The following is a 14,575-nucleotide window of genomic DNA, read 5'->3' on the forward strand; positions in this document are numbered from 1 at the left end:
ATAAGCTTTAGATTTATGACTGCTATATTGGAAACACTGCATCACATGCATAATTAATCTCATGAAACTGTATGGATCCAGCTTCGCAGCTTGTAATGTGCATAAAGCTTTAGGGCGAACCGTTGGGCAGCCTCGGTCCACTTAGTCCAAACTAAAGGATAACCACAGGTCTGATACGGTAGATGATACAAACGGCATATTAATGGAGTGGTCTAGTGTCGTCCTTGGGGAGTGAAGCTGTTGGAATTGGGTCTGACTCTGACCTGAATGTCTCTCTCTCTTTCCTTCGTTTCTTCCATAATTCATGTTCCATGTGTGTGGTGCTGATTATTTTTAGCTGAGTGCAGCGAATGGGCTGTACACAGACAAATGGACGGAGGAGGGAGCCAAAGGGCAGGTGTGTGACTTACAACAGACCCGTGAGTGAGTGGCATGTAGTCAGCTGTACGTGCCCGCGTGCACTGGCATACATTTGTGTATGTATAACCGGCTGATAGTGTGTGTGTGTGTGTGTGTGTGTGTGTGTGTGTGTGTGTGTGTGTGTGTGGGAGGGGGAAAGAGCAGATGTCTCTCTGTTCCAGTTGACAGCAGATGACACTGATAGTGAAGTGTGGATGTGGAAGACTTCTTCAGCAAGATCCACTGTATGAGGGCGGCGTGCAGAATCTGCCTCACTTGTCACATGCGTTGCACATATCCAGAGGTGACAGCAAATTTTCATATCACACCTCAAGATTTTTCAGTATGACCATCTCACTCCTATTGAAGCCAAATAAGGATCCATTAGAGTGTTCATCATATCGTCCTATATCACTCTTAAATGTAGATTTAAAAATACTGTCAAAAACACTTGCTCTCAGGCTAGAGCAATATCTACCATTGTTAATTTCTCCAGATCAGACAGGTTTCGTGAAGGGTAGGCATGGTTTTTTCAACCTGCGCAGGTTTTTAAACATATTACACACCAAGTCAACTACAACCCCTGAAATTGCCTTATTACTCGATGCTGAGAAGGCATTTGACCGGGTGGAGTGGGATTATCTGTTTTATACTCTGCATAAATTTGGATTTGGCCCTAATTTCATTTCATGGATTCAGTTACTTTACTCCTCACCTATGGCACGTGTTAGAACAAATTTGTTATTCTCTTCTTATTTCCCACTTCTCCGTGGTACGAGACAAGGTTGTCCCTTATCCCCTCTTCTTTTTGCATTATCAATTGAACCACTGGCGATTAAACTGCGAGCTGACAGTTGCATTAAGGGCATCTTCAGAGGTGACCAGGAGCACAAAATATCCTTATATGCTGACGACCTCCTGCTGTATATGTCAGAGCCTTTATGCTCTCTTCCCCGTGCTCTTGCCATTTTTGAATGTTTTGGTAATATTTCAGGTTACAAGTTGAATCTGCATAAAAGTGAACTTCTCTGTGTCAACTCTATAGCCAGAAAGATTTCATTTTCAGGTTTTCAATTTAACGTTAAATCAGGGTATGTGACCTATCTGGGGGTTAAGGTTACCCACTCATACAAAGATCTTTATGAAAGAAACTTTGTCCCGCTGCTTAAAAATACTGAGACAGATCTTCAGAGGTGGAACAATTTACCACTGTCATTAATTGGCCGCATTAATTCTATCAAAATGAACATACTTCCCAAGTTCCTTTACTTATTTCAATGTATCCCATGCTACTTACCCAATAAATATTTTATAACACTGAATAAGCATATCTCTGCATTTATTTGGAATGGCAAAAGTCCACGAATTCGTAAAGATTTCATGCAGAGGACTAGGCCAATGGGTGGATTAGCCTTGCCAAACTTTCAGTCTTATTATTGGGCAGCAAATATTCGTAATATGCTGTACTGGATGAGTAATGTTACTACAGAGACTCCAGCTTGGCTCCAAATTGAGTCATCCAATTGTGGCAAAATTTGCCTATCAGCTTTGTTGAGTTCAGCTCTCCCATTAGAACTATACACCTATAAACGTAACCCTTTGTTGTATGACTCGCTCAGAATCTGGGTGCAATGTAGGAAAAGGTTGGGGTTACACTTAATGTCAATTAAAGCAACTATCTGCTCAAACCATATGTTCCCACCCTCCATGATGGACTCTGCCTTTAAAATATGGGAAAGTAATGGCCTTAGAAATATCAAAGACCTTTTTGTAGATGGGATTTTTGCCTCATTCACGCAGCTCCTGAAGCAGTTTAATGTTCCTCGGCAACATTTTTTCCGCTATTTACAAATTCGTCACTTTGTAAAGAGTCGATTTCCTTCATTTCCGGAACTACCTGAGGAAACTTCTTTGGATAAAATTATTAATATAAACGTTCATAAGAGAGGGGCGATTAAAGAAATCTATGCTATACTATTAGATCTTCAATCTCCTTCTCTCTTCATCCTTAAAGCACAGTGGGAGAAAGACCTTGGGATGACTATAACAGATGAGCTCTGGCAATCTTTTCTCCAGAGGGTACACTCTTCTTCGATATGTGCCAGGCATGGGCTCCTTCAATTTAAGGTCCTACACCGATTACATATCTCCAAGGAAAAGTTAGCCAAGTTCTATCCAGGAGCTGACCCTCTGTGTAACAGATGTAAAGCAGAAACAGGTTCGCTCCTTCATACCTTTTGGACATGCCCCAATCTTCATATCTATTGGGTGTCTATATTTAACACTCTGTCAGAGATGTATAACGTTAAATATGATCCTTCTGCTCTAACGGCTATCTTTGGGGTGATACCTCAAGACATCACTTTGCCAAAATGCTATTCGAATTCTATTGCCTTTGCTTCACTTATCGCAAGGCGCCTTATACTTTTAAGATGGAAGCAGGAAGCTCCTCCCACACATGAACAGTGGCTTGCGGAGCTCATGAGGTTTTTACATTTAGAAAAGATGAGATATACACTGGCAGGTTCAACCACCAAATTTCTTAGGGCATGGCAGCCATTCTTGATGTACATGGAAACATTTAAAATGACCACCTTATCATGGCCAGATACCATATCTCTATATCGCTATTATAGCTAACTGTACGCTGAATGTCCCTTATACATTTTATTTTTCTATTTGTTTGTTGTTGTTTGTTTGTTTTTTGTTGTTTTGTAGGGGTTTCTTTGGTTTGTTTGTTTGTTTTTTCCTTCTCTATTTCTGTTATCTTTTGGGGTATTGTAAATACTGAACAGCAAACTACTGTATGTTCAATGTTTTGTTGTTAACATGCTGCTGTGACTGAAAATAAAATTTATAAAAATAAAAATAAAAATAAAAAAAGATTTTTCAGTATGGCTTGGATGATTTGCCATCTTTTTTTTTACAGCGATATTAAGGTAACACAGAGTGATACAAATGTTTTTGTCAAGGTTTATGTGTTACGGAGCCCACTTTGAATACAGTAATATTTTTTCATGTTTGTTCAAATAAAGAATTTGAAACTTGTTTCAAATATTTAACAGAAAGCACATGAGCAAAAATGACCTAACTTATAGCAGCCTTGAACTCCGAGCTCTTTTTCTGCATGTACAGTAACATCGTTAGAGCTTGCGCCTTGATGACTCTTGACTCTGTGCATGTAGCTGCTCACCACAAATGCACATGTGTACAGTGACTGTGACTGATGTGGCATCAATGATTCAGTCACATAAAGGTCCCTGACACTCAAGTGCTGTAATTGCTCCGTTACGTATCGATTATCAAGCAAAGGGAGTAACAGCCACTGCACAAGCAACACAACCTAAAGAGGCATGTGGCATGTTATGCAACCAATTAAAGACCATCGGCCATTGGAGGTGAAGGGGACATTTTCAACTAAAAGCTCGCTGGGACTGGGAAAAGCTATAGTCTAGTGAAGATTTCTGGTGCTGCAAACTTGCAGTGTTATTAGAGCCGGCAGAGAAGGAGGACTAGGGAGAGTGAGGGAGACAGAGGTTGTGAGAAGGGGGGAGGATTATAGGGAAATAACTATGGTGAGGCAGGCAAGTGAGGAAGAATGAAGCAGAGGGGAGAGAGGAAAATTAAGAGGGACCGGGGAATGAGATGGATCTTTTCCTCTCACAGAGGTTATCTTCTCATATAGCACACCAGGAGAATACAATTAAAGCAGAGGCTTATAAGTGAAGCCTGCACCGTGGTTTCCACTATTTCAAAGAGAGAATACCCCAACTCCCTTTTTCAGAATAACAATTTTGTTAAAAAATTAATAGGATTTGTAGGTTTATTAGTTTCTCCCTGGTTGTTTCATTCTTCAGAACAAATTCATGCACCCACAAAGTCCCGCAAGCTGTTCATTTTCTCCTCTTTCTATAACACCAACACATGCATCGTATATGTCACTTGCAGGACAATACAGAAAATTATTCGGGGGCGGATATTTGTAACACACACCACCCGTGAGTGAGACATTAACCACCCGGGTGCTCCGGCAGAGAGAGAAAACTCACCTCACCTGAAGGAAAGATCCGTGCGGAGCAGGACAACTTCACCGCCGTTTACTTGACAATCACGAATACCTCACAGCCTCCGGACCCATCTCACTGTCTTTGTCTATAATGTTCTCCTCCTCACACCACCTCCTTCTCTATCCCCCTACACTGCAGAGCTCGAGCTCGCTGACAGTCAACGCTGATTCCCAGTTCCCACAGTTCGAGCTCGGTAAGGAGGCGCTCCGTCCGCCTGGCTTTACTCTAGGTGAAAGATGGGGAGGAGGAGGACGGTGCGCCACTTAACAGGAGTTTGTAATCCGTTGGCTCCATCGGGGGCCACTGAGAGAGCGCCGTGCCCGGGGATCTGCGGCTTTCCACCGCAGTGTGTCAGCGCCATCTTGCGGTGGCTGTGATGAACTGCAGCACTCGTGAACTGCATGCGCTGTTCTCAGCTCTGATGCGCCTCGCTGGTTTTGTTGTGGCGGTGACCACACACCTGATACAGCTTGGCAGTCGAAGATTCACTCTGAGCCCAGCAGAGAGACGTTCAATCTGCATGAGCCCTATTTGGCTGCTAATAATCACATTTTATATTCAGGCCACTATTGCTTCTCCCTGCTGGGAATTGCACGCAGAAATCCTCACGATTACTTTAGCTTTTAAATGTTATTTTATTTACGAAATTACAAATGCATAAAGATTTAACTCCTTGCAGCGTTTTCAGGTGGAAGTTCACTTATATAATGTGGTATAACACACCTTTTCTTCGAGCCGATTCGTGTGTTATATGTAAATTAAATTAAATGCCGTAATAAACGTGTGAAATTTAATTTAAAAAGAAAATTTTAAATAATAAGCTCTAAGTCGTTTTAACTTAGTTTAGTTTAGCTCATTTTTGTGCTGTACAGCTTTTAAAGGCCTGAACTGTCGATTTGAAGTCCATCCAATTCCTACACGGAATTATCGCTTTATCTCCTTATAGACTTAGGCCTGATGCCCCAATATTCACAAATCAAGGCACTGATTCTGGATGCAGCACATTTAAGAGGATATTTTGTCTAGCTTCTTTTGGAAACACGATTATTTATTTGGAACAAAATGACGAGAAAAAGAAACCCAGTTATTTCCGTACAGCCCATACTTGTATTATTATTATTATTATTATTATTATTATTATTATTATTATTATTATTATTATTATTATTATGTGTGTTGTTGGTTTTACACAGATTTATTTTGAATAATGCAGAAACACTGCATGTGGACTTTGCCTGGGGTTGTGTCACACTGCCCTGTGGCTGAGATCATTTCATGTCTGGAGCAGGGACAGCAGCTTTGTGCGGGCGGACCACGCCCCGGGCCGGGCTAGGTTAGCGCTCTGCTGCTACATCCGGGCGCTCCGTTCGGTTTCCAAGCCCTGCGAAGATGGCGACTTCAGGGAGGAGTGCACTATTATCCTCCAATTCAACTGGACCTAGGAGCACACTGGAGAACTCCAATCCAGAAGAGGATGATGGGCAGAACTTATGGTGGGCGATGGCTGATTAGAGCTGGTTTATTGGGAGCAGAATTTGGGGGCGCGGAGAGTCCACTGTGCTGGAATAAGGATGGTTTGACAGCTAGCCTGCTAACGAGGCTAGCTAGCATCAGCACCAGACTGGGCACTGGTGACACAGCAGCAGCAGCATTACTACTAGCTTGTTTTAGCTTCTCGCTGTCAGTCGTTTGTTTGTGAATGAATGAACAAGCATGTTTGGGCGTGTTGTAACGGGGATGCTCTGTGTGCAGGTCCACAATCCTGAGCGAAGTGTCAACCCATTCAAGATCAAAGCTACCGTCTGGGAAAAATGTCCTGGTCATGGGTGGGTATCTGTGTTTGTCTGCACTCTCCTGGCTAACCAGTAGGCACCGTTAGCTCCAACAGCCAAGGAGCTGGTGATCACCTCATCCGAGCAGTTAGACTTAATTTTCCTGCTAAGCTAGCATCTCTTTGGACTGATGAGGCTTTGTTGTTGATGCGTGGGCTAGCTGAGGAGAGATGGAGACAGGTGTATTTTGTGAGCGCCTGCACTGGCGCGCGGTCATGTACGCGCGCGCGCGCGCACACACACACACACACACACACACAATGATATGTAAGCTAATACAGCCGCTTTGAAAGCCTGCAAGTCATTCTAGCAGTCAGCGATGCTAGCAGCAGCTAGGCAGAGATGATTGTGAGTGGACGGGACAGACCAGCGGACTGTGTTGTTGTTGTTTTATTGTGCAGGACCACAGAGCTCCGCGTGGGTGAAGCGGACAGGGTGCCTCCCTGTCTCGCTCCGTTCTCGTGCCACGACACAAAACACACTGTCGGCACATCCGTCCGGGATAATCCGCAGCCCGCCCACCCATTCCAGCTAATCAGACAGCTATACCCGTGTACAATGACGGCGAGAGGCCATTTGACTATAATGCTACCTGTGACAACATCATCAGCACTGCTTTATGATGCGTTGAGTCCCCCTGTCGGTGTAAGTTAATATGGCAGCGAGCAGGAATGGATGCAGCTCTGACCTAATCACATACAATAACAATGCTTTTGTGTCAGCTAAGAGGATAGCAGGAACTGCTTAAATGTCTCCACATATGCACAGCATATTGTATCGTCCTTAGATCGCTCTTTAAAACAATAACCTCTGTGACATAAGCAAAAAATACATATATATTAACCATAGACAGTTTTTTTTTTGTTTCAGTTCAGAGTTTTCTAAATGTAGTTTCAATGGAATCTTATTTGTGCCATTGAGTTTTTATGCATTTATTTATTTACCAGACAAAACGTAGTGAAAATGTATGACAAAAAAAGACTAATTTGATGAAGGTAATAGCTAATGCCATTTCATGTCTGTTATTGTTAAATTACATTTTAAACGCTAAAAAAAGGATTTAATTTTTTACCGTATATTTTTTTTAAAACACAGTTTCATAGTTCTTCACAATTTGCATAAAACACACATTAAATATAAGTGTATATATCGTGATATAAAGGACACAAATTTAATCATATATCATTCATACCTGTTTATATGCAGTGATCCTTTCAATAAGACATCGTTGGGATCATAGTCAAAAGTGAGGGGCACATTCGAGGAATAAACTAAAACTAGTAGTAAACATGCAGAAAAGAACCATAAAACACATAATCTATATAATCAGGCTGATGCGTTTTGTCTTTTCTGTAACATCTATCCATTCATTTTCTTCCACCTATTAGAGTCAGGGTTGCAGGGGGGCTGGAGCCTATCCCAGCTGTCATAGGGCGAGAGGCAAGGTATGCCCTGGGCAGCCTGCCAGTCTGTCACAGGGCTAACATAGACACAGACACACCGGTGAGTCTAAACTCCACACAGAAAGGCCCTAGAATCCAGGAGCTTCTTGCTGTGAGGAGACTGTGCTAACCACCCTGTCGCCTGTCTTATTAATAATACATTTGAAGTTTGCTGGTTAGGCAAAGAAAGCAATTTTTGTGGCACACCTTCCCTATAGGAAAATGCTTCCTATATATTAATATTATAGGTATTACCTTTGAATTATGTGCAGCTCATAACACCAGATGGAGGTTAATTATCAAATTGTATACCTGAAACAGGCCTGTAGTGTATTGGTAGACCTCAGTTTTCATGCCACTTAAAATGCTTTTTCCAAATTTATTTATTTATTTTCTGTTCTTGTGTTGTTGTATCTGATTGGGGGGGTGCATATTGTGTTTGACTGGTTATATTTACTGTATGTTATGTACTGACTTTATGTGTGTTTAGGTGAGGTGGGCTCGGGAAAGACCACTTTGGTTGCAAAGCTACAAGGGGTTGAAGAGTACATGAAAGGCCGTGGCCTGGAATATCTCTACTTCAGTGTTCACGACGATGACATTGATGGTAACCTGCAAACGCCTGCTGTTCACAAAACAAATTACAGAGTCTTACTGTGCTTCTGTTTTTGTGACTGCAGAGTAAACTCGAGCGCTGAATATATCAGGAGGCTGTATCGGAATGTTTACTTGAACCTGCTTTGTGTGTGTTTGTGTATTTAGACCACACTAGATGTAATGCTTGGGTGTTAGACGGAGACCTTTACCATAAGGGTCTACAGGGAGTAGCTGTACCGGTGGACTCTATCGACAACACGTTGCTCCTGATAACGGTTGACATGTCGCGGCCTTGGAACGCCCTGGACTCTCTCCAGAAGTGGGCCGCCGTTGCTAGGGAACACATTGACAAACTCCGAGTCCCCCCAGAAAAGCTGCGGGAGCTGGAGCACAGACGTGAGTCATACTGACAGCAGTCAGACTTAGAAGTAGATAAATCATAATTTCTTCACAAAAATTGATCTTAGAAATATTAAATGTTACTCAGAGAAGTGGCATCTTTGTAAAAGACTTAAATGGGTTTGTCTAAAGAGGTTCATTAGAAGAATTCTAACAGGAGGTTTTTAAAAACTGACCTCTTCAAGGTCCCAATAATTGCTTATCTGTCTGTGCACCATAACGGTGTTTGCTTGCATTTGCACGCAGTGGTAAAGCAGTTCCAGGAGTACACAGAGCCGGGTACCGGGGAGGATGGAGCACCGCAGAGGAGGAGTGAAGAAGAAGAGAGCGTGCTGCTGCCCTTAGGAGACAACACACTTACACACAACCTGGGAATACCAGTAGTGGTGGTCTGCACAAAGGTACACATAACACTGTTTTTCCTCCACACGCTGCAAAACTTGTAGCATGTGTAATTTTAAGATGGAGTTTTGGGTCTATTGTTTGTTTTGGTTTTTTTTAGCAGGAAAGGTTTCATGTCATAGCAACACAGTGCTTATTTTTTGCATCTCTGTACAAGCATTCAACTCTGGCATCTGTTTATCCGTTCCTCAGTGCGATGCTATCAGCACACTGGAAAAAGAGCACGACTACAGAGACGAACACCTGGATTTCATCCAGTTCCACATCAGACGTTTCTGTCTGCAGTGTATCCTTCCTTAACAAACTGATGGCTAGCGCAACCTGTAACGCAAAAGTCGTACTGTTGTAGAGAACATAATAAAAATGTGGTGCATATGCAGTGTCTTTACATGGCTGTGGAGCTTTACATTTTGTCTGTTGCCTTCTATGAGGTGTTTTGTCCATAGGATTTCCCTGGCAGTGTAAGCTGTTAAAAGTTGAACTGTTGACGGTGTTTTCATTTATTTTTGCAGACCGAGTTCAGTCATTGTCAGAGTTCACCCAGTATTGCTTCAAGTTGTTTGTTTCTCTGCATAATTTCACTCAGTCAATAGTGAGTGAAAGCAGGATTTCATTTTTCATGTTTATTGTGTTTAAAAACGAGCACAAAGACTAAAATAATTGCACGCTGCCTCAGTTCTTTTGTGCCCCTGTAGCAATTATAAGCCAGAATTGGGTTTTTCAGTTGTGTCACTGTTATTAAAAGAATTTTGTTTTTGTTAGTGTTTATCATTGTTTCTGGCTCTAGATATTGGAGTGTTGAAAACATCCTTGACAGCTGTGTCAGACGGCGCCTCTCTGCTTTACACATCAGTGAAGGAAATGAAGAACCTGGACATCCTGTATAAATACCTGGTCCACAGACTCTATGGCTTTCCATTCCACTGCCCTGCGCAAGTGGTGGAAAGAGATGCAGTCTTTATGTAAGCAGGGTTTTGCGCACATGTGCATATTTAAAGTGCTGTGGGCACCACCTGTATCTGGTTTGTAACCAAGTCTCCCCCCTCCACCAGTCCATCAGGTTGGGACAACGAGAAAAAGATCGCCATACTTCATGAGAACTTCCAGACAATAAAAGCAGAGGACAGCTTCGAGGATGTAATAGTTAAGCCACCAGTCAGAAAGGTACATGCTGAAACATCCTCTTATGCCAGTTAATCCCACCAAGTCACACTTAGATTACTATTATAATATCATATGCTACCACAAGCCATCATTTTTACAGTTCATAGCGGTTGCACTAACCTTTAATGTCCCTGCAAAGGGTCACAATCATTTTTGGTCAAATCCAGTTGCTTTTGAGCTACAAAGAAGCAAAAAAACATTGATACATTTATATGTTGTGTTTTGTTTTTTTTTCTCTTTACTTTCATTAGATTGTACACGAAAAGGAGATTCAGGCAGAAGACGACCAAGTGTTTCTGGTAAAGCTGCAGGTCAGAAAACATTTCACCGGTGACGATGCTATTTGGGTTTTACTGCTTGCAGGTGCTCAAATTAACTCACACTTGAGGGTTTTAATATGTTAATGAAGGGCTAATTCGAGTGCGTGTGCATGTTGTGCTCTAATTTACAGTCGCTGCTCGCCAAACAGCCCGCTGTGACAGCAGGACGACCAGTGGTGAGCGGTCCATTTTATTTATTTATTTTTTCCTCCCAAGTTTTGGCTCACATGATAACAGAAAGCTCCCTCCAGTGTCCTTATGTATGAAACTTGGTTTTTTTTTTTCTTTTCTCCCTAATATAGGACACCACAAGCAGGGCACCCACGGGCTCTCCGAGGACGAGTAATCGCTCTGCAGCGGCCAACGTAGCAAATGCTATGCCACAGTCCGGTATGTCAGGCATTTCGTCCTTGCGCACAGATGCGCGTGTCGGTTTCTCTCTAAGTGCGCTTCTGTTTGTACGTCTGTGCGCGTGTTTTTTAACTCGAGTCTCATTATGCTGCAGGTCAGACTAGTGAGGGTGTGCTAGCCAATTTCTTCAACAGTCTACTGACAAAGAAAGCGGGGACGGCAGGGCCCGGCACACCAGGTGGTGGCAACAATACACCGGGAACTGTACGGAAGTCAGGTGAGAACGCGCTGAGGCGTTGGAAGCGCTCTGCTTTTGTACCCCTGAATAGAAGTGACGTGTTATTCAGCTGTCTTTGAAAACATCGCATATTTATTCAGTACTCATCACCTGAGCTTCTGTTTGTTTTTGTCACCTGTTTGCCATCCTTCCTCTTGACTCTCATCCTCACACTCCAGACGTAAACACAACCCTTAATAAAGACAGTCATTAAAGGGCCTGTGTGCATCTACAAGTTGCACAAACCTACACCCATCACCGTCGTCTCTGTCTGTTTGTAGCTCCGTGTGAACGTCTTGTCCTTCTTAACTAACCCTCACCATCTTGTGTGCAGTCTCACTGTTAACGCCATTCATAATGTGTGTGTGTGTTTGTGTGTGTATGCACTAGTCAGAGGATGCTGGCCACGTTAAGGTGTGTGTGAGCAAGATATTTCTCATCATTATTGCTTGTGTATGACACCGAGAGCACCCATTTATTCTTTTGACACGCCTTCTCCAGCATCCAAAGCAGGAGTATTGCTGGGATCAGTCCTCCTGTATCACTATTTACTTCTCGTATAAAGACAGAGACTGGGCTGCGGGCTTTCTGTTTATGTTAATTTATTTACTCATGATCTATCCTTTCAATAGGGAGGTTATGTCTATATATAAGTTTCCCCAAGCTGAGAACTAAAGTAGGGGTCCAGGAGATGATCCCATGGCTATTTAATTACTTCTCCGCCATATGCCTAAATTTTGCCTTCAGAGATTAGTCTCAATGATCGAATATGTAATAGAATAAATGTGCTGATTTTTGTGGCTAGGAGCACATCTACAAAATGTGAAGATTACCAGCAGTAAACCAGGAAGACAAGGATGAATGGATTTTAATGACAGTCGCATCCCATTTATTTTCCCTTTTCCCTAATACCCCTGTCTTCTTGTTACTCTCTCACTTTAAATAATTTGAATGATTTGTTTGCATGTTGCATTGCATTTCACTAACATCTGCCAAAGTCAGTGCACATGATTCTGAGTAAGGCTGGGTTATATGAAGGAAATACGCTTAAAAACACGATAGCTGTAAACAGCTTACTTTGTATAGCCAGCATACATGCAGGTGTTTTCAGCCGTCATGCACACACTGTGGAAACTTTCATATTCAAATGAAAGCTTTATATTAATATAAAAATTGTATATTTATATAAAAATCTTTATATTCTAATATATTGCCTTTTGCTGTGTAATTTAGATAACAAGTGCAAGAAGAGCCAACGGCAGTTGAATACAGTACTTTGATGCCTTTTAAAATAGGATTGATATGATCACACAGTTATTGCACAAATGTGTAAACCTGGACAGAAGTAAATGATCTCTTTCTATATGTAGATAGGAATGGCACTAATAAAGACTTTGAAAAACATATTTTACCACTTTGCATCGTTGGCTTGGCTCCCTCTGTTGAATTTATAAGCCTATTGTCATTATCCTGAGGAGCAGCAGAAGCGCTGCGGTTCCTCATGCAAATGAGTTGAGACAGAATGAGACCACTGAAACCAGTGCAGTCGTCTGCTTGTATTATAGATGAAAAGTATCCATTAACAGTACTAAAATCATGTTACTTTTCATAACTGTCCATGATGAATGATCAGCTTCTTACCCAGCTCTTATTTTAACCATGTGCACTTAGCTTTTTTTTTTTTTACTCTCTCTCTCTCCCTCTTTCTCTCTCTATTGCATTGTGCATTGTTAACCACTCAGTGCTGTGAAAACGCACTGCTATTTGCTGCATTGGCTAAGCGGCTTGTTTATTTGATCGTGTACTCTGTGACATAGCACCGATTTGTACGTCCCTGCTAACATTTGTAGGTTCAAAGCTGGGCCTCAGCGACGTCCAGGCAGAGCTGGACCGCATAGCCAGCCGAGAGACTGACTCTGACTTGTCCAATGCCAACGACACCCCTGCCACCGATGGGCAGGACACATGAAGACCAGCACCCTGCTCTCCTTCCCTCCATCCCCTGCACTTCACTCACCGCCCGCCTCCCTTCTTCCCTCCACTCTCACTCTCCACCTCGTCATAAAGATGCAGGGAAAAGGGAACGGGTGGACATACCAGTCCCCCCCCCCCCCTTCCCCATTCTCCTTCACTTTCTCCTAAAGGAGACGAACTCGCCCTTTACCCACACTTTGTTCCCGCTCACTCCCTGTTTTCTTCCCAGCTGTTACACCAAGGACAAGTATTTGTCTCTTTTAAATACAAGAGGGTCTGTTACATGAGAAGTATATGGTTAGTGGGAGGGGGGCAATGGGGGTGTAAAGGCTGGGATGAGAGTTGGTTGGATTGCAAGAACGACAACAATGGTGTTTTATCCATCCACTGATTGTGATGGTACAGGTGGTGTTTTTACTGTAGGAAACGCTGAGGGCGCATGATGATGAAACTGCACTTAGGTAATAACATAGGGATGAATGTGTGTGTGTGTGTGTGTTCATAGGTTTAATGTATGTCTGGTAAGTCACACTTGGCCAGAGGAAGACGTGTAGAAGAAGGAAAAAGAAAAATGCCTGACATAAAAACTGCAAGAAGTTTTTTATGATGAAGGGGAAAAACATATTAGTGTGTGTGTGTGTGTGTGTGTGTGTGTGTGTGTGTGTGTGTGTGTGTGTGTGTGTGTGTGTGTGTGTGTGTGTGTGTGTGTGTGTGTGTGTGTGTGTGTGTGTGTGTGTGTGTGTGTGTGTGTGTGTGTGTGTGTATGTGTATGAATGAGAGTGAGGCAAATAGAAATGTTTCGTCGAGAGATTTTTTTGGCTGTTTGCATTTCAACCAAATGACAAAACAAAACAAAAACATTACTATGCTCTTACACTAGAAACTCTTAAAACAGTGCAAACTCTAATTGCAGCAACAGAGCCTGCATTACTACACAAACCAAACAACAGACCTGACACTCAAGCTCTTCTGTCATGGTACCCGACGATTGGCCAAACTGCCCCTCGAGGTACAGACCAGACTGTGCACTGAAAAAAGGGAAGGTTTCAGAGGGTAGGTGTGTAGCTGAGCTTTAGTTGTTCAGAAACACTAGCAATTAAGTTCCATAGTTACTGCTGGCAAGGGGAATGGCTTTTGGGGGGGGGGTCACAACAAGAATGTACAGTCATTGTCTCGCTGATCGGTCCCGTTATTTCAGATCTCTGTGTTGACGTTTGTATAATCAGATCTGTCAATCAGTTAAATAAAAGTTGTATTTATTCGGATTCATCCACCTGGCTTCCGTTTTGTTTTTTGACAGACAAAATCTGCAGTCTCTTAAGTTAGGTACCTGAAGGTTGAGCCCACCCGC

General features: G+C 42.5%; 2 protein-coding genes across 3 annotated transcripts in view; one reads left to right on the forward strand and one right to left on the reverse strand.

The window, feature by feature from the left end:
- cpne4b (copine IVb) overlaps window positions 1-4,795 on the reverse strand; it is a 28,605-nt gene extending 23,810 nt beyond the window's left edge. The window contains exon 1 of one of the 2 annotated variants that reach the window (XM_082520485.1): window positions 4,454-4,795. The gene's annotated coding sequence lies outside the window, so the exon portion shown is untranslated. Of the gene's footprint in view, window positions 1-4,448 lie in introns of both variants that reach the window. The other variant, XM_082520484.1, reaches the window with a different exon arrangement.
- Window positions 4,796-5,750: 955 nt separating this feature from the next.
- On the forward strand, window positions 5,751-14,497 carry dync1li1 (dynein, cytoplasmic 1, light intermediate chain 1). Its single transcript, XM_082522292.1, has 13 exons — window positions 5,751-5,959; window positions 6,219-6,292; window positions 8,231-8,347; window positions 8,503-8,733; window positions 8,983-9,137; window positions 9,331-9,424; window positions 9,965-10,100; window positions 10,191-10,302; window positions 10,554-10,613; window positions 10,754-10,798; window positions 10,925-11,012; window positions 11,128-11,250; window positions 13,101-14,497. Exons 1-13 carry the CDS (start codon window positions 5,856-5,858, stop codon window positions 13,217-13,219), a joined length of 1,458 nt encoding a protein of 485 aa, XP_082378418.1. The 5' UTR covers window positions 5,751-5,855; the 3' UTR covers window positions 13,220-14,497.
- Window positions 14,498-14,575: the final 78 nt, after the last annotated feature.

Source organism: Aulonocara stuartgranti (assembly GCF_965226115.1).
Source record: "Aulonocara stuartgranti genome assembly, chromosome: 22".
Taxonomy (NCBI): Eukaryota; Metazoa; Chordata; class Actinopteri; order Cichliformes; family Cichlidae; genus Aulonocara; species Aulonocara stuartgranti.

Excerpts from the sequence above, each read along its gene's own strand:
- dync1li1 (XM_082522292.1), top strand. The coding sequence starts at position 5,856 with ATGGCGACTTCAGGGAGGAGTGCACTATTATCCTCCAATTCAACTGGA. Across the intron at positions 8,348-8,502 it reads TCACGACGATGACATTGATG|ACCACACTAGATGTAATGCT; the intron begins GTAACCTGCAAA and ends TTGTGTATTTAG. Across the intron at positions 11,251-13,100 it reads GGGAACTGTACGGAAGTCAG|GTTCAAAGCTGGGCCTCAGC; the intron begins GTGAGAACGCGC and ends TAACATTTGTAG.